This window comes from Rhamphochromis sp. 'chilingali' (assembly GCF_963969265.1).
Source record: "Rhamphochromis sp. 'chilingali' genome assembly, chromosome: 12".
Classification (NCBI taxonomy): Eukaryota; Metazoa; Chordata; class Actinopteri; order Cichliformes; family Cichlidae; genus Rhamphochromis; species Rhamphochromis sp. 'chilingali'.
In genome coordinates this window covers 4359982-4383852 of record NC_137939.1, presented here as the reverse complement: position 1 = coordinate 4383852, position 23871 = coordinate 4359982, and the positions used below count along the sequence as shown (strand labels likewise).

Here is a 23871-nt window from a genome sequence, read left to right as displayed (position 1 = left end):
AGGACAGTGAGGTGTTATATATAGAGGTGAAGACGTCCGCCAGGTCCGCAGCACAGTCTTTTAGCACCCGGCCCAGCACTCCATCCGGCCCGGCCGCCTTCCTGGTGTTAATGCTCCGGAACACACGCCTCAGCTCATGAGTGCTCAGGACCGGAGCAGGGTCGGTTGAGGGGAGAGGGGACAGGACAGGGTCGGTGTTCTCCCTATCAAAGCGGGCATAAAAGAGGTTTAGGTCCTCAGCCAGAGTAGGACTATCGGCTGAGGGTGATGGTGTTCTCCTTTTGTAGTCCGTGATAGCCCTGATGCCTTCCCAGACCTGCTTTGGGTTTGTGATGTTCTCAAACCTGGCCTCGATACGCCTCCTGTGCTGCTGCTTGGCAGTCTTGATGCCTCTTCTCAGGTTAGCCCTGGCAGCACTGTATGCCTCCTGTAAGTTGTTGAACTCTGTGTGTCATCCAGGGTGGATTATTAGGGAACACACGGAGTCGTTTCCAAGTTGTTACATTGTCCACACAGAAACAGATGTAGTCCAAGACAGTGGAGGTGTAACTGTCCAATGCGACACGATTGTCAGTGTCCTGCACCTTGAATACCTCCCAGTCTGTGCAGTGGAAACAGTCCTGCGTTCGCCATGTTGGTGTACACCTGGTCCAAAGTTCTATCTCCTCTGGTAGCACACTTCACATTTCGGTGGAAATTGTGAAGTACAGATTTCAGGTCCGCGTGATTAAAATCCCCAGCCGCAATAAAGACACTGTCCGGGTGTGCTACCAGGCTGTTATTGATGCTGCTGCTCAGTTGTGCTAACGCTAGCTTAGCATTAGCATCTGGTGGAATGTAAACAGCGCAGATGTAAACGGCACAGAGCAGAGCAGAGTCCAAGGTTTTATGGTTTTACAGCCTTAAGCAGAATTTGAACTAGCACCCCCAACCTCAGCTAAAGCCCATATTATATTATATATATATTATATTGCCCATGATTGTTTATTTCTGTATTATAAATCTAGCACAGGGATGTCAAACCGACTTTTTGTTTCATGTTGTGGGCCACACAACAGCCCACTTTGACCTTTTGTGGACCAGTGAAACTGCCCTTTCTCTCAGTGTAAACTTTAATCCCTGAGATATTTTAATACAGGCTTAGTCTGTAGTCTGCTTAGTCTGCTTATGCCTCTTGCCGGCTCTGATACAGAGAAGTCTGAAGATCAGAAAGCTAATTCATGCATAATTTACCGTGTGTCTATGAAGGTTCTCAGTCATCCAGGTCATCGTAGTCAAAGGAGCTTGCAAAGAAAAGCGTCTGGACTTCTTTAAGTTACTTGAAGACGTTTCACCTCTCATCCGAGAAGCTTCTTCAGTTCTAAGGTCAAATGGTGGAGAGTCCCAGATATAAACCTAGTGGGAGTATCCCCCCCACAGAGGGACAAAAGGACCCCCTGATGATCCTCTAATCGCCTGAGCAGAGGTGTGAAACTGGGTGTGGGTCCCAATCAGCCAGAGTTTCGGGTGAGTTCATTGTGAAACCTGGCCCCACCTTATCATGCAAATTCCTGAGATCAGATGGCCCAGGATGTGAGTGGGCGTTTAATTTACCGTGGACATAAAGCAACAGTGATGTTCTGCTTTTAGAAAAGTTCAGTGTAAATTTATGATACAACTTGAAAAAGACGGTGGCACAGTGGTTAGCACTGTTGCCGCACAGCAAGAAGGTCCTGAGTTCAATTCCATCATCAGGCGGGGTCTTTCTGTGTGGAGTTCGCATGTTCTCCCCGTGTTTGCGTGGGTTCCCTCCAGGTACTCCAGCTTCCTCCCACAGTCCAAAGACATGCAGCTTGTGGGGATAGGTTAATTGGATAATCCAAATTGCCACTAGGTGTGAATGTGCGAGTGAATGTGAGTGCGAATGGTTGTCTGTCCCTGTGTGTTGGCCCTGTGACAGACTGGCGACCTGTCCAGGGTGTACCCCGCCTCTCGCCCTATGACAGCTGGGATTGGCTCCAGCGCCCCCCACGACCCTGAAAAGGATAAGCGAATGCATGGATGGAACTTGGAAAAAGAAGGATGCTGTCCAACTTGTCACACTGGAGACTCTTTCTTGGATGCCTTTGTTCACTTTGTCATCATAGGGTGTTGTGTCCAGAATTTTAAAGTGAAAAATAAAATTGAATCCATTTTAAAATAAGGCTGTAACATGACAAAATGTGGAACAAGAGATACGGTGTGAATACTTTCAGGATGCACTGTATCTGCTGTGGGCACCCCTTATGAATAAGGAAGCAGTTCAAAGTAGCTTTCTTTATGTAAATGTCATTTTCAAAAGGTTATGGTCTAATAACTACATTTTCAAGAGCTTTCTGTTGTTGTCTTCATCAGAACATCACTCCTTTGTTAAACCAAAATACCTTATTATCAGACATATTTTGATTGTATGACAAACAAGCTATTTGCATATCTTCAAATCATGTGGATTTTCACATGCAAAATGTCCGAAAGCAAAATATAGCGATACAGAGAGTTTTGTGCTGAACTTGGTGCTCACTCTGACTCACAGGGAGGGGGGACGAGCTGGACATGAAAACAAAGTGCTCTTTGTTTCATGTCTTTTACTCATGATTATCAGCTACTGACGCAAGCACTTCTTACTCCCATGTTCTTAATCAAGTGACGTGCTGCATGTTTGTTACTTTTGAGAACCTTTCCAAATGCATTTGCTCTGCCTGTTGAAAAGAGGAAATCACTCCAATGCAAATAAGATTTATTTTTTACAGACACAAACAGCTTTACTGAACACAAACCACACACACGTTTCTGTGGGAGGACACACAGTGCTTTTGAAATAGCAACAAGCAGCCGTTTGATGACACCAGGACCTAAACTGAAGGCAGGAGTTTGTCAAGTTAGCAGATTCTCAGTTCTGTATAAAAATGACTTTTTGTTGATTTGGCAATGGTTGAACTTGTGCAAGGAGGGAACACCGAGGGAGGGGATCAGCATGCACCACTCACTGTACTATTACTCAGAAATAACTTAATGTAAAGGACAGATGGTACCATAATTAAGTTTAGACTGCCAGAAACAATGTCACAAACTAGGAGTATAATACAAATGAGAAGCGTCACTGCACACAAATGCTTATGTGCCTTCACTGCACTGAGTCATTGAAACGACTGCTAAAATAACAGTAAAACTATCTGAAGACTGAGACTTTTTAAGCTAGTTACCCTGCATAAGGTCCTGTGGGTAATTATAGCAGAAATGTCAACCATATACCCACAACAATTCAACCAAGTTCGTCATTTTTACTACGGACATTATTAAAAGGCTGTTGTACCGGATGCTGAACCGATTCACTACAAATGTCATGACTGGTGGTGGTCAGAGGGCCCGGTGGCGCCTGTGTCCGGCAGCCTCGCCTCTGTCAGTGCGCCCCAGGGCAGCTGTGGCTACAATGTAGCTTGCCATCGCCAGTGTGTGAATGTGTGTGTGAATGGGTGAATGACTGAATGTAGTGTAAAGCGCTTTGGGGTCCTATGGACTAGAAAAGCGCTATACAAATGCAGGCCATTTACCATTTACCATTTAGTAAATGTAACGATTTCAGAAACTATTAAACAATAAGTAATATTTGTAATTTATTTGGCTGTTAATTTAGGAATGGGTCTGTTAGCATTTTAAGTTTCTGTCTGCTCGGGGGGAATTCCTTTTCTACAAGGAAACAAAAATGTTACTGAAGCAGGTTAAACTTTTAATAAACTCTGACAGACTCGCTATAAACAGATCAAACCCCCCTGACTAGACTAGCAGCTACATAATCATTTGCCAAGAAACACTCAAGTTAAAATTATATTTGAACATCTAAGTCTCAAATAACCCAATAATAATTAAGTTAGTGTGACTGGAAACGCATGTGACCCCATTCAGTCAAAATCAATCAGCTGTTCATAAAAAGGGCATGACTGCTGCCGCTCAACTTGTTACACAAACCACAATCTGTAGATGCAAATTTGCTTTTACTAATACTGTGGATGTGTGGATTTTGAAGTAATTTAAAGTGAGAACCAAGGACCAGTGAATTTGTGAAGTCACGATGACTTTAATCTTTGACCACTGAATTCTAATCAGTTTGTCCTTGAGTCCACGCTAGTGTTTAACTCTTTCCTCAGGTTTCACTGCGACTGCAAGGCGTAGTTTATTTTGTTGGTCTAAAAGTAATATGAATTCTTGCTGTATCCTGCTTTGCTTAAGTTTAAGGTTCAGGTTATTTCAGGTTATAAAATCCTGGGAGTTCATCTGCTCCATTTCTCTGGCAGCCTTCCACGTCTATATAGTCAACTTTAGTTTACTCTCCATGGGACTCTTACGCAACACTCTTCAGTACATTTCCAGTCATCCACGTATCCTCTGTATGGTCTGTATTACTGGTGCCTTGAACACCTGCCTTACTTTTGAGACATAGTTGAATAGTTTCTATGCCCTCTCCTTTCTTAATAGTTTAAGCCTTTTACGGATTCTCAAGACAGTTGATCTTGGTTTACTTAAATTGCACGAAAGGCCTAAAAGAGACCTGCATGGCGTTACGCTGGAGTCTTAATTCTTTGTTGGATCCAGTGTATTTTTTATGAGTTTTGAATGTGAATGCTACTCAAATCTGATACAGGAAGAATTACATTGTACAAACATGTAAATATGACACGATATGGTCACAAACCATTAAAAAAACAAAACAAAATAAAGAACAAAAGATGTTATGAAATTCTAATTACTGTGATAAAATAAAGAAAGAGGGACTCAAAAAACTAAAAGAAGCAAACACCTTGGGTGCACAGACTATAAATTCTCTCCCTGATATTGGCTACCAGCAGCTCTCATTATCTTCCTGTAGCGTAGCTTTTCTCTTTTTACATGATGTGATATGTTTACATGTAAATCTGTGCAATGTCCTGATGTAAAAACAGGGAATGTGGTGAGAATTTTGTTTGTGTTGTGCAGCACGGTCACTTCTCCGCCTGCACAGCTCCCATACAAAGACTTCCCTCCTCTCTGATGGTCTCCAGCTCATCTGTGTGAATGGCCTGTGTGATTAAATTTAACTCCTCACACATGGTCTCGTACCGGTACGCCACACGGATGTCAGGAACGTTGGTTCGCCTGATGTCATTGCCTTCCTGTCCCTCTTTAATGTAGTTTGGGCCCAGCCAGTAACGCTTTGCCTGATTTAAAAAAAAACAACAACCCACAAATGTCATATTAAACACTCTGCGAACACCAGAATTTGTGATATGCAACAAAAAATGTATACCTTATGAGAAAATCCACTCATCAGTACACTGTTTCTGGCAAGCTCACACATGTCACAGGAGCTCAGTTTCCACACTTGAGCAGCAATGCTGTACTCTTCCATCAATGGCTCCTAAAAAAAATACACGCAGACAATTATATAAAAGCATTTTGTAGTGAAAATGCAAAGTTAAATTTGAAAATTTAATTTAGTTGAAAGATTTTGTCTGAATAGCTTAAAATTTATTTGAAATAGCCAAAGCTGAATTTGCTGAACCAGCTCAATTACATTAGAACACAAAAATGTAAACGAGGTTAAACGTAGAAGTAGAAAAGGAGTGAACACTGAGGAGGGTAGAATTACCAAAAACTGAATATTGTAATAAATAAACCCCAAAAAGTACCTAAAATAAACATCACTTGTTGAAATTGCCTTTTTTTTTAAAGTAGTTTAAAAAAGCAAAACCTGGAGCTGAAGTGCATCAGAATGAAGAACACACACACACACACACACACACACACACACACACACACACACACACACACACACACACACACACACACACACACGGGAGATATAGTGATATAGCGGGTGTGTTTTTTATGCCAAACTGAAATAACAAGTCTGGATTTGTTGAATATGAATCTACCAATCATGAGCAGCTTGTTTCTGATTGGTTCCTGTGTCTGCAAAGCACAGAGCTTTTCCAACAGTGGCTCCCAGGCTCGGTGATTCTCTCCCTCCGAGCTGGAGATCTGTGGACTCAGTGGTCTCTTTCTTTTTAGACTTGTGCTTGCTCTTTTTTTAAAAATTATTTTCTTGTGAGGTTTATCTCAAAATGTGCTATAGAGATACATTTTGACTTAGTTACTTTACTTACTTAGGATTTTACAGTGGATTTATGACTTAGTGAAGGTGGAGGTTTAAAGCATGTTATTAAATGTTTGACTTACCTTGGTAAAGTGAAATTGCAGAGGGTCATCTGTAGACAGAGAGACCATGAGGCCTCTGGACAGGTACTCTGGTAGTGGGTTACGATGGTAGCTGAGAAACAGGCTGTTATTGCTGAGAGGAGACATGGCGATGCCTACCTGGGCTAGGTAGTATAGATACTGCAGCACAGGAGCCTGGAAAGAAAACATGGCACAATGATGACCAACGCATCAGAAATACATCAGGTCTAAATTTCCAAAATCTTATAAGGAAGAAACATAATACATAATAAATAAAATCTAATAATAATAATCTATAATCTGAGGCCTTCATAAACTCTTGGAAAAATAAGCTCCCCTGTTTGTGAGGTAAACAGCTGCTCAACAGCTGTTGAAGGTCACACCTTCCTGAGCAGCAGCCCATGGGAGATATTCTCGGTCAGCATGAAACCAGAAACCAGGTGATGGATCGGCCCTGCCTCGCCACAGTGAGGACGCAGGACGAGTGTGTGGAACCCCCGCAGCCTAAAACAATAAAGCCACACAATAGTGAGTACTGAGTTCAGCTGTGTTAGGGCTCAGCGCAAACACTCTTTGCTGCTTCCCAGTGACTCATATACAAAGAAGATGACAGATAAAAGCAAAGTGCGAATCTCCAGTGTGTATTATTTGCTCTGTAACCTTAAGCACTGTCGAAACAGAATTTGCATTTGTTATCAAAGTTTTTCGAGCTTAATTCACATGAGATAAATCCAGGCTTTTCGCCTTTTTATCCAATAATGTTATTAATCTTTATTATTGATGTGCTGCATGTGCTTTACAAAAACTGTCTTTTTGTGGTTAAAACAAAGGTTGACAAACCTTGACAAAAGGTTAACAAAATTTTGCAAGCGGGCATTTTTTGCAAGGAAAGAAAATTTTAACACTTCCTTTTACAAATGCATTAAAAATCTTCACCTATTCCTATCAAAGACCAAGATACTAATAACTATAACAAAAAAATAACAAAAAACGCTAATAGCTCAAATGACACATTAAGGATTGATTTATTTGTCTAACTGATGTTAAAAACACAAAAAATATACAATCATGGATCAAAAATCTCAGGCAGTCAGATCAAGTAAAGTCTGATTTATGTACCTGCGCAGGTGATTCAGCACAGTCATGTTTGCATACATGTAGTAGAGGTAGTAGGAATAGGGCGGGTTGTCCTCTTCTGTCCAGTTGACTGGGAGCGGACTGTCCAGGTTGAAGATATGTTGCTCTGGTTTTGATTCATCATCCACGCTGTCGAAACCCACAACCTGTTTGAGGGATGAAGAGCAGATCAATAAAACGACTACCCAAAAAGTGACTGCAGTAAAAGCAAATGACCAAAAAAGCTTAGATGTCGTACGTGCTGAAGGAAGAGGTGCAGCTCTGGGTGGCTGCTGGGGTCGACCGTAACCTCAAACAGAGGCATGAAGATATTCTCCAGCATTTCTTGGAAGTTGCACAGCTGCTTCTTCGTGTGGTAGACGTCACTTTGAAGAAACAAGAAAACAATTCAAGAAGCCCACAGGGGAGATAACTAACGAATGGGTTGAGGAAATAATAGATATCAAATCTTTATTTTACTCATGTATTCAATAGATATTTACAGAAGGATCATTCATAATGTTGACTTGGATTTGTGTCAGAGTTGCTAGATACATGGAAATGCTTAGTTTTCAGTATAAGTTGTATAAATGACACAAAAACAAACAACAAAAACTAAACACAGTAAAAATCGAAACAGTGTCTCTTTTCAGGCATTTTCCAGTTATAAAAAAAAAGAAGCCAAAACCGTTTAATATAGGGACTATTTTCTTTTTACTGTCTACTTCTGCAGTAGTTCTGCGGTAAAATACAAAACATTTTGTTAATGGAGAAGATGCATGACAACTTAGTTACGTTGCTACTCTTCTTTTTATCACTCAATTTTTGTCACATGATATATCACAACACCACATTTATATTTACAAATCTCACGTAACGTCGAGTAGCTTAGCAATAAGGGAGTGCAAGTATCATCAGCTTTTATTAGCTTACTTAAAATCTGCTCTAAAGAGAGAGGGGACTGCTTTTTCATTGTTGTTTATTTAATTCAGTTTGCTACTCTTTTTAAGCTCACAAGAGTCGTGGCACTTGGACAAGCCAGCGCACGTTGTCGGAGTAGACCTGATGTTTGACTGCCCATCTGGCCAGTTTGTCCCACTCGTTTCTGGAGCGGCCGTAGATTGACAGCCTGAGCTCCACGTTCTGGTACTTGCTCTCCTCCAAGTCGGCCATCACCTCCTGAGAAGAAGAGACACACCAAGTCAGCCAGAGGGCGCCAAAGCCCAGAGAGTCCGCCTCCAGGTACCAGAAACGACTGGTCTGTGTAAGAAACAAGTGTTTGCAACTTCAAGTGTTTGTGCATACAGTGAGCACCTTAATAATGTGACCAAAGTATTTCCCCTCAATGTAGTTGTCCGTTTTGATGAAGATCTCTCTCAGGATGGACTCGCCAATGGGATTATATTTGGCATTGAATTTGTCAAATCGGTGGAAAGTGTTACGATCCTGCAATAAAAAGGTGAAATACGGAGTCACAATCTCTGACCAGGCAGCACCTATGAAGACCTTTTTTTAAAATCTCCTTTATGGGCACTACTCACTGCATGCATGTCCAGTGTGTCAACACTCAGGTCAAAGGCTGTAAGGTGCATGCTCTCAAACACCTCCATCAGTGTCTGACCCCTGCCTCTTTCCACGTGTACAATCTCTTTGGGATACTTCTTCATGGCTCTTTTGATAAAACGTAGAAGGTGCTTCTGGTTCATACAAGAGGAAGCATGAATGTGTGTGTCAACCTGTGGAACAAGTCAGACAAACAGGGAACATAAACCCTCTAAGATACTGCAGTCTGCTTCTGGATTTAACAACACTAACCATGACTGGGTGAAACAGAAAAGCTCTCAAGTTCACCTTACGGATATTATAAAAGTCTCGATGTGGGACTTTCTTCTGTGCTGCCAGCTCTTTCATCTCATTGAGCAGGATGTGCATTTGGAATTTGGAGCTGAGGTATTGCAGACGTCTATAGCAGAAGGACTTTCTGTGGCAAAGCCAAAAGAAAGACAAATGATGGACTCTTTCTGTGACAGTCTGAAAATAAACTTCTGTTGATCCTTTTTGAGAATCTATTTTTTAACTATAAGGTTAAATTAATAATTTATTAAAAATGTGGGAAACCTACACTGGCCCATTTATAATGAGAGCCATCATGACGTTCATATCAGCGATGTACTCCTGCAGGTCTGGATACGGCAGATCCAGCTCTGTGGTCCTGTAGGCAACATAACAACTAAAACACTCTTTCCTCAAGCAAAATGTGTGAACTCAAGTCTAAAAACAGACATAAATCTAGTCACGGTGAGGACGAAGCATGTGTGCAGAAAGTAAAAGATTCCCGACAGATATCTCACTTATCCATAGTGTTCCTCGTCGTGTACAAGTGCATAACACCATCCACCATCTTACAGCCGTAACCCATATCAGGGGGCATGCTGGTGGGGTCCACGTTCTCATAGGGGTGTGTTTCAGAAACAGGTGGGTGCACTGTGGCATCTAAGAGGAGACAGAATGATCCAGTGTGTCACGACTTTGATCAAGGTGGGCAAGCAAGTGCAGCTATGGTCTGACTTTAACTGCCTACATGCTGTGACAGCCTGCAACTGATGGATCGTGAGATCTGTGGGTGTCCCTGGTTATGTTTTAATATGAGAGAATTGCACAGATTACCAAATATTTCTGAGCAAGAATGGCCTAAGTAGAGCACTCAAGAACACAGGTGCAAAAAACTGTTGGTAATTATTATTGTCTTCAAGACTGAGCTGAAATTATCCTGCAGTTAAATCTCCTGGGTCAAATTTGTTATGAAATAAATAACAGCTTTGATTTGTATTGAAATATTTAAAAAAAATGAAAAAAACACATACATTTCTTTTTTTTAGTCTAATAAACCAGATAACCTAAATTTACAAAGACAGACATTTACATTAAATAACACACTGACATACAAAGACTCCTAACATTTTGAACCGTAACATGTTCCTTATTTACTTGATAAAATCTAGTTTAATCATGGGTTTAAAAAAGATCTGTTCATCCATCCCTCCCTCCTTCCTTCCTTCCTTCCTTCCTTCCTTCCTTCCTTCCTTCCTTCCTTCCTTCCTTCCTTCCTTCCTTCCTTCCTTCCTTCTCCTTATCAGAAGTTAGGTCACAATTTGGTCCCAGGCCAGAGATATATATGATCTTCAGGTAAGGTTCTGGGTCTTAAAACCCACATCTAGGGGGGCACCCTAACAAGATATCCAAATGACCCCAACTGGCTCATTTTAACATTGTGAAATAGTAATTCAACACCAAACTCCCTCTGGATGTTCAAGTACCTCTCCCTATCTTTATATATCTATATGACCTTACTCTTCCAGTAATTACCCAGGATGCACGACCATATGTTTTTTTTTCTTTTTTGGGGGTGGGGGGGGGGGGGGGGGGGTGGGGTGTCTGGTAAATCATTTTTCCTTTTCAGGCCAGTCCCTTCCTCAACTCTGAGCTCTGCACTATTTTCCACTAAAGAACCGTGCCCTGCATTTTGGAGGTTCTGACTCTCATCCTGTCCCTTTCACACTTGGCTGAAAACCACTCCAGTGCACGCTGAAGGTCATGCTCCAATGAAGCCAACAAAACCACATCAACCGCAAAAAGCAGGATGCTTTTCTCAGGTTTCCAAAGCAGACACCCTCCTTACCCCAGCTACAGAATCTGAGACAAGGGGAAAACCAGGCAGAGTCCAACACAGACTGAAAACGTGCCTGACTTTGTGGCGAGGACACAGACAACACTCTCACCCCGGTTGTAAAAGGACCTGATGGCCCGTAACAACAGACTCAGAACCTGTGGGGTATACTAAATAAATATTGTTTTGACTAATTTAGATTACAGTATAAAATGATGCAAGAGCAATGGTGCAGATGAGGACATTCATACTTGCAGTGACTGTGGTTTCTGGGATCTCTTCCTCATAGATATCTAAGTCTAGGGGTCTCTCACTCAGCTCCTGCAGGTAACGAGCAGTGGTTCTGCAGAAGCTCTGCAGCGACAGGCCCATGTACTTTTGCCTGATGAACAGAGCCTTCACTACACATTTGGCAGCATCCAGCAGATCTGTAAATGGAACCTAGGACAGAAAAACAGATGTCTTCATGAAAGATTTGACTGTAAGAGAAAAAAACACACACACACAGTCTTCCTGCAGTGACCACTCTGACTTACCCCACATTTCTCTTCTCCAGAAATAGTGACTCGCTGGTACTCCCTCTCAGGGACCGGTTCTCTCTCCTGCAGGTCAGGAATTTGGCTCTGCTCCTTCATGTATCTTAAGATAGATAAATAAACATATGAGATCACCATTCTGGCAGTTTAAGATGAGCATTGAGGGGTTCATGTGACTACGGTTGACTCACTCAAGATCTGTGGCACTGTCAGTCTTCATGAACTCTTGCTTGGCTCGTAGGAGTATGTCAGGTTCAAACCTGAGATCACAAACACAAAGGCCGAGTTGAGTTCATAGTCTGACTGCAAAGTCAAGTACCTCTTTTGCCGCTCACGCTTACTTGACATCCTGGCTGATCTGTCGCTCAAGGCGATGACGTTTCTCCTCCAGCTGTTCAATGGGGCTGTCCTCTGGAAATTCATAGGGGGCGCTCCGCATCTCGCTCTCTGCCAGGCTGCGTGAGAACAGCTCCTTCAGACAGAGACAAAGAAAAATGAAAGCCACGGCGTAACTTTGAACATCACTGGTTAATTATTTGCACAGTGGCTGAACACTGACTTCGGCAATCTCCTTGTATTTTCCATCCATGGAAGTACGTAGGTCAATGGATTGTTTCAAGGCCACAGGGATCCCAGGCAAGGAATGCTGGGAAGTGAGGAGGTGGCGGGTACCACGGAGATCAACTGCAGATAAATAGGGAAAGAAAGTAGGCGCTGAGCAGTTTCTCTTCTGTGATAACATATTCTCAGGAGCCTTATTTCGAGACTTCAGTAAATAATGGTCTAATTACAGTATGAAGAGAAGAAACAACCCACTGAGTGGAGCACATGGGGGCTAATGTTTGCTGTTTATCTTTATATCATGTCTTTGCCTGTGCTGCATTTTTAATAACCTGTAGGAAATAATTTGTCATTGGTGTGCATGATAATAGCAACTTGCTTCCATTTAGGGTAATATTTTATAATACAGCCCGTGACTAATGGCGTAATTAAATTTAATTGTATTTAATTCGAAATTGCAATGTGATTATATTTACTTACAAATAATTAATATCCTGGTAACTTATTGGAAAACACAACAAATATTTCCCCATCTTACATCATAAGTACACTGTACTCTTGGGCACACGGGCTGTATTATGGAGTAGCTTAACCTTAACCAACTTCTGGATATTTTGCAGGAAAGGAGGCACATATTATAATGTAAGTAATTTTAAGTACATCATAAGTAAAAAAGAACAAATGAGCAATAGAAACTTCATTATGCATTGTAAATGTAGGATTGGAAATATTGTTTTCCTTCAAAATTACTAAGAAACATAACATTTTCTTGTCTCCCATTCTGTAAAATACCTGAAAGTTAGGCAAGGTTATGCTACTCCATAATACAGCCTGCACCCCAAAAAGATGGCACAACAATGTTTGGTTTTCCACTAAATTACCCAGAAATTACGAAGTACTAAAAATGACATGTGCACTACTTAAATTTATTTACAGTATAATTATTTCTTTCTTTACAGTAAAACTGTAAAACTACATTTTGACTTCAAATGAAACACACTGAATGTCCATTTAATTACAGGGGAATTTTAGCCTTAGTTGCGGGCTGTTATAAAGTGTTGCTCGCTTTGATTTAAAGATTTACTGTCAGAGTCTAAGACGTTTACTTTTTTCTAGGCTCCTCAGAATTATCAAATTATAATGGTTTCGGTGGCTTTCGTGGTTCGTTAAAAAGCTTTTGAGCATGAGGTAATGCATTGTTACAAATTGAAAAATGCACATCTCAGTCAGGGAAGCTCCACTGCTAAAAGCTTTTTATTCACTCAGCAAAAGTATCGATTCAGTGTAATTTACTCTTAATGTTACATGTTAGGACCGATAAGATTGCTTGTAAAACTTTTTCAAAGTCACTAAAACAATCTGCAGAAGCTTGTTGTTCCTCTTCACACAGCAGTGGAGGTCTGAGCTCAGTGGCTGTTTGTGCCTTCAGACACAATGAGCCATTCAGGTGGAGAGCCCATCAGCACATACACCGACTGATGCAAGCCATTGTTGCCACTGCAAGGCTTGAGTTTTATACAAACCCTGTTGTCATGGGAAGCTGAAGAGGGGAAAATAAAGGAGGCTGGTTCTTGACATTCAAAGACTTAGGACATGAGAGGTATGAGTGGAAACTGTTTTTTATAGCACAAAAGAAAACAGAGATCACACTTTCCCCTTTCGGCGTATATTTAGACAGATATTAATCTTCCCCTTGAAACGATGCACCTGCCACTGAAATATTCATCATCCTGCTAAATATTTCATCCTGTGCATGCTAGGCTGTCACTGAGACTGTTGTCCGTCAGCATTTATAGACCATACACACAAGAAGGTCAAAGAGGGCGCACTGTTTGATACTTAAAGTCTGCACTCAAGTTTGACTTATTTAACGCAGCATGTCTGAGCATGCCTGCTCCTTGGAGAAAGCAAAGGAGACCAGAGAGGCCAATTAACTGGGCCGATTAGCACTTCACAAAAAGCTTCATTAAAATTTATTTAATAAAAAAAAAACACTCAGTGAAGTAGGCGAAATGGCTGCTATAAAGAGAGACGGTGGTAAAATAATTGGCTGGACCACCACCAGTTTATCACCTTCTGCTTAACACCGTCCAATCAGCACTTCCCACTCCCACTCACATGGACTACAAGGGAGTAAAGTCAAAACAAGCACAGTATTTCTGGCTAAAAGGTTTTTCAGATCATTATGAGAAACGCAAACTTTTTTCTTAATTATTTGAGTATGATAATGTTTTGCCCTGTAATAGTTGAATGAGTTTAACTCAATTTCCCTTTATAAAAAATATCATTTTTTACTGAACTGTGTTGAAAAATGATCTTTGATATTTGATATATATTTACTAAAAAGCGGATTCATTTGATTTAGGAGATGCACAGAATCATCTTGTATAGCTTCCTCTCTGAAATACACATCAGTGCTGGGAAAGTCTAAAGATAAATGGTTGTAAAATCTTCTTTTTTATGTCATTTTGAAGATTTTTTTTCTGCTTACACACTCAGCAGGATCAGTCCAGTTTAAGTGTTCATCATAGTGCTGTCGACAAACATGGCAAAATTAGCCTCAAGTGAAAGTTGGAAAGCTGGTTTTTTTTTGCATATTTATTTACAATTGTTTGGTTAGAGTCACTATGCATAACTATAAACTCACCAGACACTTTATTAGGAACACCGATTTAACTGCTTGTTAATGCAAATATCTAATCGGCCAACTCAAAGCGTTTAGACATGCAAGCAGAAAGAAAGTGATGACCATAATGTTTCTTCATGACTATGAAGGTAGCACAGCTGATGGTGCCAGACTGCCTGGGTATTACAGAAACTGCTGATCTATTGAAATTTTCCCACACAACCATCTCAAGTGTTTAAAGAGAATTATTCAATAAAGATAAAACATCCAGTGAGCTGCAGTTCTCTGAGTGAGATGCCTTGTTGATGGCAGAAATCAGAGGTGAATAGCAGGAAGCTTCAAGCTCATCTCTGAAGAGTATTTCCAGCACCTTTTTGCATTAAGCACAAAGAATTGGGTCAGGGGGGCCTGGAGCATATCCCAACTACCATAGGGCAAGAGGCAGGGTACGCCCTGGACTGGTCACCAGTTTGGTACAAGGCTAACACAGAGACATAACCCCATGCTTAACTTTGGACTATGGGAATAATATCCAGAGAGGCCGCACACAGACACAGAGAAAACATAAAAATGCCACACAGAACTGGATATTTTAATATTCATAAAATATTTATACTTCAATATTGGAAAGCTAATATTTTAAGTACTTTATACTCACTTCAGGTTAAGTTTGGAAGCCATAATTATCATTTCCCACTATTTTGACAGTTTTTAGTGCACACTAACTGCTGATACAAATAGCTGTTAATAGCAGCTCTAGTCATAATGGAAATATAAATATATAATAAATCATTTATATAAATAAGAAATTATACTGATGCTCGTATAAGTCAGCTTCCTCTTTCCAAAAGCAGGGTTGAGTCAGTAAAAAAATGCTGCGATGCTCCAATCTCAGCTGAAAACTGAAGTCACACATAGACGCTTCTCTGCTATTAAGAAAGGGCAAGTCTGTCAAACGTAGCGGTTGCCTAAGATATGTCTCCGCTGTTATTCTGGGAGACATCAAAATCATCATGATTACAGCGGACACTTGTGCGGAGGGCGGGAGGTAACCAGTGGCAAAGACATGCATGCTGGGCCACAATAGAGCAGAGCCTAGCCAAGCCTACCAGACCCCAAGCTAATCCCCTAATGGCTGCTATATTTGGATCAGTAGCATCAATGGTTGCATAACAACTCATCCCCCAACAGAAGAGCAAACCACTCAAAAATTAAAGTCAGCCATAATTCATTTGCCTTTAAACTATATATAATCTGGCAGGCTGAAGCTTTTAATGCACTATGAGGCAGGTGCATGAGGGTCCAATTAAAACACAATTTAAAGTGTTTCCCGGCTCTACCACATGTGTAGGAGCAAAAAACACTTTGAACATGAGACAACGCAGCTCACATGCTCTCTCACAGCTCGTCACTACATATTGCCTCAAAACAAGGTCAGATAGTATCAGCTTGCAGAGAGACTTCCACCACATGAATATTTCAGTAGCAATACAGAGCATGGAGAGGTCCCAGCTCAAGTCTTACAGCATGGTGTAAAAAGTCACCACAGACGCAACAATAACTGGGAAGTCAACCTACTCCTGGAGCTGCTTTTTTCTCAACCTTGTACAGGAATAAAACTTTCCAAAGAGCGTTAATATTCCCTGACCGATCAGAGTTAAGATTACAGGATGGTTATATTTGTATATTGACTGTCTTTTACCTCTACACCCTCCCCTCTTTCTGGCTACAACCACACAGGCCATGGTTCACCAAATGCTTTCTACCTTCTTCCACTGACTGTGCAGCTTTCTGCTCACAAAAAACGTCAGTGACTCACAGCCTCTGTAGCAAATCTCTCTCAGTGGAAGCCGTATGTTCTCACAGCGCACATGTGTCAGCACTGCTGAGATGGCAGGATTACTGGTGATGGACAAGTATGATTAATAAGTCAGGGGAGTAAACGTGGATAGTCTCGGAACCACTGTTTCAGTTGTTTTTCATCGATGGGCGCAGATTACCACTTCAGCGTAACTAAATTACCAAATTTGGCAACTCACCACTTGTATGGGCAGTCTCCTGGTCATATAAAAAAAAAAAAGGATCCTATCCAGCTATGCATCAATCAGCCGCCATCTCTCATTACTGAAAGTTCTTCTATGCCAAGTGATGGTTTAGTCTCTGCAGCTGCACAAACTGCATGTTCACAAATCTCCTCTCTGTATTTATTTTACTGTTGTCAGACTTCTCAGTTGAACCATAAAGAAAAGCAATACCAAAACTATAAAAAGCTCAATGCCCACTAGACTTGAAAAAAAAAATTTCTGCAGGGTCTTGCGGTTGGAGGCGTAGCTCAATTTATCGATCCTGGCTGCTTCTCTTTGCACGGTTGCACCTTTAGAGCACTCTCAAAAGACGCGAGAAAAGCAGTTTTTGGGACAATCAATCGACACACTTTCTTCTCAGCGCACTAAAGACAGCACTGCTCAGGGCTGTTACACAAAGCCACCAAGGGACAGGCAGAGGAGAGTGGCAGTGATTGGGAAAAAGAGAAAGGAAAAAAGGAGGAGAGCGAAAGGGTTATTTGGGCTTTTTTTTTGTTGCAAGGGATGAGGGTAGTGGAGCGTACCTGCCTCCTCAGAACCTGTCTTAACCAGCAGCTAGCAGGGCCGAGGGAGGAAAGAGAGACAGAGAGAGGGAGAGAGAAGCTGTCCTGGCAGGGCGATGGAGCATGCCAAACAGCAAATGGCCCAGGATGGCGTCTGCTGTCCTTTTAAGATGGGTTAAATGTGATGGCAAGGACAGAGGGATGGCAAGAAACAAGAAAGAAACACTTCAAACAGTCAAATGTCAAAACTGGCAAAATAAATGAAAACCCCCCACACGCGTACATATGCTTTCACATCAATGCACTCACAGACTCACACAGTCATACCCTCTGCTCGCTTAATCTGTCCCTGTCATACATACAAAGAGCTGGTCCAGCAGATCCATGAACTCCCCTTCACATCCCAGTATGTGACCCCCCACCCTCTGCTCTGTCTGCCTCCTGGTTCAGGCCAGCTGTCGTTGCACTAGCTGCCTCTGGAGCTGATCCTCCTCATTTGAATGCCTCTGACATCTATCTGGAACGTACCACGGGAGGGTAAGGAGGCAGGGGGAGATGGCGCACATTACCAGAGGATGTGCACTACTACTGCTATGAGTTACTGCAACAAGAACCCCCCCGCTCCTGTCTACCTTATAGTCCATGCTGTATTTTGCTGAGGGGACCATGTGTTCAGGATGTTTGTATCCTCAGTGTGTGTGAGTAAAGCGGTGCTGTCTCAGCAACAAGGTTTGAGACGTCATTGTCTCTCTCTTTTTTTTTTTGCCGCTGAATAGTAGCAGTGTGAGAGAGATGCCTGTCCGATAGATGCAACCTGCCTCCTTCTCTTCTCACATGAATGAAATTAAAGGGCCAGCAATGTTGTCCCCATTACGGTTGCTGCAGCAACATAATATGCTGCAGGTCTGCGACTGCATTCCCAATCACAGAACTATGCATATGCTATTTGAAATTATTCTTCAGTAACACAATGACCCGCATTTCTACAGCCTGATTTCAAAATATTAAACATTTGCAAAACCCTCCACTGAATAAGCTCTTTACTTTTTTTGATATACTTTTGTAATAAATGTAAATTTGCGCTGGATAACAGAAGCAACAATGTGGATCTCAAAAATGTGGTGAAAATGCAGTGAAGGTGGTGAATGTCCCAGTTTATTTATACATATATATATATATATACACGTATATATATATATATATACATATATAGTGCATTATGCTTTTGTTTTGTGTCTGAAACACAATTAAGGCTCATAAACAAAACACTATGTGGCTTGAAACTTGAATCTGTATCATGTTAAAAAGTGAGTGCTTGCGTCAAACATCTTATCTTCTCTTGCTCAATATTATTCAGCTCAGTTTGTCTAAACTCAGAGCTGAGTAAAAGAAATTCCTACCTTTTCAGTCCCTATCTTAGACTCTTTTTCTATGCTGTCTTTTTATTACAAATGATACAGGAGCCATTATTCTCGCTTGGAACAGATTTAACATCTAAAAAAGAACAAATGAAATAATAGCTCACATTTCAGAGTTCAGAAAATGTGACTGAAATGAAGTAAATTGTGCGTTTCTTTACTTTAGCAGCAGAAACATATGTGAGGAATAAACTGTAGCTACCTGTGGAAAAAATAAGACATTCATTGGAACAGTCCCAGGTACCATAAGGTGAGAAGCGGGGTACACCATGGACAGGTCGCCAGCCGGTCGCAGGGCCAGTCAGAATTTCTTCATAACAAATTACAGGTGATGCTGCTGATGCAGGTAATTTGCATAGAGTTTGACTGTGCAGCTGTACTGGACTACAACAAATTACTGATTAAAAGCACTCTGGCCATCATTATACCACACTGCAAAAAAAGTATCCTCTTTTCAAGCTCCAGACTCAAACATGATGCCGTCAAACAAATTAGAGCACTGAAAAGTCCATATAACTACCAGCAAATTATCACTCTGCCTCTCAAGCTAAAGGGATGCGTTTCTTTTTTCAAGGCACTCAGATTCCAAATTGCTTTCAAGAGGTCTAATCAAATTGTTGAGGCCTCGCAGAAACAACACTTTCTTCAGACCAGGCTCCCTCTGATGGTCGAACACAGAGTCACACACTGATTAATCAAAGCCCTGAAACGTGTCATTCTACAAAAACCAGCACCGAGGATCAATATGGAAAAAAACATCAGTATGTTGAAGAGTACCTCTCTGATTGTTAATATGCTTTGATAATTATACATTTCATTACAGATTCATCTAGATTAAATGAGACATTGTAACAATTATCTATTCACCATTTTCAATCATAGCAATGCCTCATATTTTTATATAAAGATGTGTTGTCATTCATTCTTCAATCATAAATTAAACCGATGATTTGCAGGGGTTATTTTGACATGATTGGCATGAAAATCCCAACAGTTCAAATCCAAATATACTCAGCTGATCTGGATATTTTCAGAATCAAGAAAATATTTTTGCTTTCCATGTTGAAGCTTTTACATTAGGACTATTTCCTTACAGAAAAGATTATTAAGCACCGTAATTACTTCTAATTACTCACTTATCACTGCTGCTCTAGTAGAAAGCTGTATTAAAAGGAAATACTTAAAATACACAAAGATTCCTCTAAATGTGTCACACAAACCACTGAAAATATTATCTATATTTTAGCAACTAGATGCTTTCTAGTCTTTCTATTGAAGAATATATCTGTAGTAGCCGGCACCGTACCTTTCAAACAAGACAACTCTCCACAGATCAATGTGCTGCAAACAGCAGATGACATCAGAGGACTCTGCAGTATACCCCTTGTAGCACCACATTATTAAGTACGTGCAAATATCCTTTGAAACGATGGTCCCACCCTTAGGGCACAAGTCCATGAGACCCGTATAGGGCCAGATAAGTTGGTTCATGTAAGTAAGAGATATACCAACAGCTAACCAGCAGCACAGACTGAGGATGGACATAAGGAGTGACTGACTGAAGGTTATCAGCTGAAGGTGTGTTGGGTTGAGCACCATCGTTACAGGATCTCTGTCGGGTCATTACTGTAGCAGTTTATGACACAGACTCTGACTTATGTGACATGCAATGATGACAAGGCGTGGCACATCCGAAGGAGGTGTGATCGAGATGTGGGCGAAGTGCAGTGTGTCAAAGATCCATTACTGTATGAACGACCAATTAGAATTTTGTAATACTTGAAATTGTGTTTGATATTTATTTTTTTTTATGCTGCTCTGCCTTTCCAAAGTACTAGAATGCCTTTTCCAGCCCTAACTCTGACCCTTCACTGCGTTTATATGACAGCTGCTGTATTGAAGATAACGATAGCTAATCAATTATTGCAAATCTGTGAATAAACATCCACTGCTACATGTTATTTGCACTGTTTTAAGTGGTTCAACAAGTGGAACACAGCGCACAGCACGGACTAGCCAAACTGGTGAGTGGGTGTCGGTCTAATATCGGCACTGGCTCTTTCACAGCCACAGAAGTGATTCACCTACTGCTTCTCTCTCTGCCGAGGTTTGCTCCACAAATCCTGCACATTTTTGAAGAGTTTCACTGCACAGCATATGCTACACCACAGCCTTTCTGCCTGATGGACATGGTACAGGGTATTATGTGTACAGAGGTTTTACAACCCTTGAAGAAAATTAAGCTGTGAGAGATTCATTTAGTTCTGTTTATTCCGCTCTGCTGGATTTAATAAGATAAAAGCTCTTCCAGCATGGGGAATATCAACTTAAACAATCATTCAGCACAGCAGCGAGCACACAATCTTGAATTTATGATCTCTAATAAGCAGCTGGAGCATTATTAAAAACCTTAGTAATTCTTCAAATAGAACATCTAATATAGTCACACTCTCGCTAACCTGCAACCTTTTTATTTTTACTCCATCTTATACAGACTGCAGTGTACTGTAGTGGTGTGAACTAGAGGGCGTCCTTTTGAAAAAACAAAAAAAATGAGTCACTTAAATGTCATATTTGCTTACTCAGAAGGTTCCCTGGATGCTTTAACAACATAAAATGTGATGTTGTCCTAATGCGCCTCTGTGGAGACTTTCTAAATCAAACCCCGGAGGCTTCAGTACTGAATCTGTATTGGGCAGAGACAGCCTGCGCTTCCTGTTTCTGCCAGTGCTGCTTCTCTTCAATGATTTCTTCCAACAAGAACGCAATTTTGGAGCAGCAAATGAGGATAATTACAGGGAACATTTCGACTGGAAGGGAAGGGGGCTGACAAATCCCTCAGACATCCTGCTGTTGCATTTATTGTCAGGGTTGAAAATCAATCCCTAACTACCTCGCCAATCATCGTAACGTCATAGCGTGCTGCTGTCTATCCCCAGTGGTGACATGACCTATCTGAAGGAGCTTTTTTTAAAGACGCAGTATATTTTTTAAGAACATGTTGTGCGTGCATTATGTCATACCAAACTCTCAAATGTATTCCAGTGAGGAAAGACTATATTACTTCCTCCAAATGAAATAACATCGAGACTCGGGCGTCTTCTTCCATTTAAATACAGTTATCTATGGCTCAGTTCATTTTCTTGAATCAAAAACCTGCGGTGGGGTGAAATGATTTAATATTTGCGTATTTTACTTTCTCTCTGAAAAACAGATGACCAACAAAGACTGACAATAGTTCTGAATGACACTGAGGTGTTTGATTCCTTATAAACAACTCATAAGGTCTAAGTGTGATCTTTCATTATATCACCATTTGCATGACGTAAATGTAACTGAATGAAAACATTTTGCATTTCAAAGAAGACTAATGAACAGAAATAGCTGCTATTTGATCTTTTGGTCATTGTATACTCTTTGTAGTTTCAGTGAAAGCCTGACCAGCGTGTGCATACATCAGAAGGGAGGCTAATCCTCTCATTCAGTGGGGGATCAAGTCCTGATGTACCAACTTACATATTCTCTGCAGGCTACATACCACCATGGGGCTGAGTGAAAAACACTGCTGTTGCTGTTTATCTAAGCATCCAATCCCGTTTCTTAAAGGAGAAGACTAATTCTACATGCTGCACAGGGACTAAAATTGTTTTTTCACTGCATGCAATATGTTTCGAAAGCATGCAACAATATAAAGCACTTCCAACCTGTCAAACAGCCTGTAACCCTTTAGGCTAAAACAGGCAAAACATCAGTTTTCACCTAACAACAACAAGTTATGCAACATCAAATTTGCTCCATACAGCAGCAGCCGATCATACTGTAAATCTACTTTGGATGATCCAGCTGATGCATGTTGTGTGTGTTCTAAAATGAAGCTGGAAAATAAGAGTTGAAGGGCAAAACTAGAAGCCAGAATGCTGACATTAAACTGCAAGGTATGAAGGCAAAATCCCCCGCAGAGCATCCAAAGCATCCTCTGCTGCACTGCTCTAATCAACAGGTTTGCATTTCCCAACTACTTACGAAGAAAAAGTAATTACCAAAGATTCTTCTTTAATGAGTTTTTTCTTGTTTTCTAAAATAGAATAATCTAATTTCACCTAAATATGCATAGTACAGGGCTAATCCCCCTGGCTTCAGATCATATTGTTCCTCCTTCTGTTACAAGATCAGGATGCTCAAACCGTCCTCCTTCTGCAGTTCCAGTCTGCCACCACTCACCTGTGCTGGCTGTGTACTGCAGGCTTCCCCTCTTCCTGAAGGGAGACAAGGGCTTGTTTTTGGCCCCTGTGCCCCCGGCTGAGTTCCCGGAGGTCAGGTTGGAGGACATGTTCCCGGGTCTCGCTGGCTCAAATTGGGAAAAGAAGAGTGAGTCAGAGCTGCGGCTGACGGAGCGGCGATAAGAGACACAGTGAGAGAGGACAAGAGAGGAGACCGGGGACAGACAGGAGAGGAAGGATGGAGCACAGATGCTGGGAGTTTGAGGGAGTAGGTGCCAGTCAGGGTGTTCGTGTGTGAGTGTGTGTGGATGTGAGCAGGGATTTCCAGAGTGGTTGGTGCAGCGTGGGGCTGCGGAGCATCCCTCTGCATCGGAACAGTCCCCGCCCCCTCAGAAAGACTCCCGTGCCTGAGCTGCAGCACTGATGGAGGGTGGGGTTGTGATGGAGAGGCCCACCCCCAGCACGCCATGCGCCATTTACATGCACACTGAGTACAACAACGCTCAGCACTATTGCGCAGTCCTGCTGTTGCCATAGCAACCACAAATCTAAATGTGGGCAAGCAAGCGAGGAGAAAAGTTGTGGTTATAGCGAAACTGAAGTAGTAAAAGTCAATTCTACTCACTCTGTTTTTGCAAACCACCTGTTATCTTCGCAGTCTTTGCAATTTAGGGCAGAGACTGAACAGTTACCAAGTAATGAATTAAACACTCATTATTATGATGAATACTGGGATTTTTCTTTTCTTTTCACAAAAAATACAAATGCTTATTACACTTAGTGTAGGTACGTGGAGAGCATCTGTAACCATAACCGTAAAAACTCTGCTCGGATTTATGTCCTTATTTGCAAACTGCAGGGAGAGAGAGAGACGCGCGGATTCCGCGCAGTCCTTCAATTGTTTGAGGA

At 41.4% G+C, this 23871-nt stretch overlaps 1 protein-coding gene across 1 annotated transcript; it reads right to left on the bottom strand.

The window, feature by feature from the left end:
- Positions 1 to 2755: 2755 nt before the first annotated feature.
- ampd2b (adenosine monophosphate deaminase 2b) lies at positions 2756 to 23277 on the bottom strand. The gene is made up of 18 exons (XM_080899119.1): positions 22964 to 23277; positions 12110 to 12234; positions 11892 to 12022; positions 11742 to 11810; positions 11551 to 11653; positions 11266 to 11455; positions 9699 to 9840; positions 9470 to 9559; positions 9199 to 9328; positions 8889 to 9083; positions 8662 to 8793; positions 8363 to 8526; positions 7607 to 7733; positions 7351 to 7514; positions 6615 to 6735; positions 6232 to 6405; positions 5300 to 5410; positions 2756 to 5210 (listed from the first exon to the last, which is right to left on the bottom strand). Exons 1-18 carry the CDS (start codon positions 23070 to 23072, stop codon positions 4995 to 4997), a joined length of 2493 nt encoding a protein of 830 aa, XP_080755245.1. The 5' UTR covers positions 23073 to 23277; the 3' UTR covers positions 2756 to 4994.
- Between the last annotated feature and the right edge of the window lie 594 nt (positions 23278 to 23871).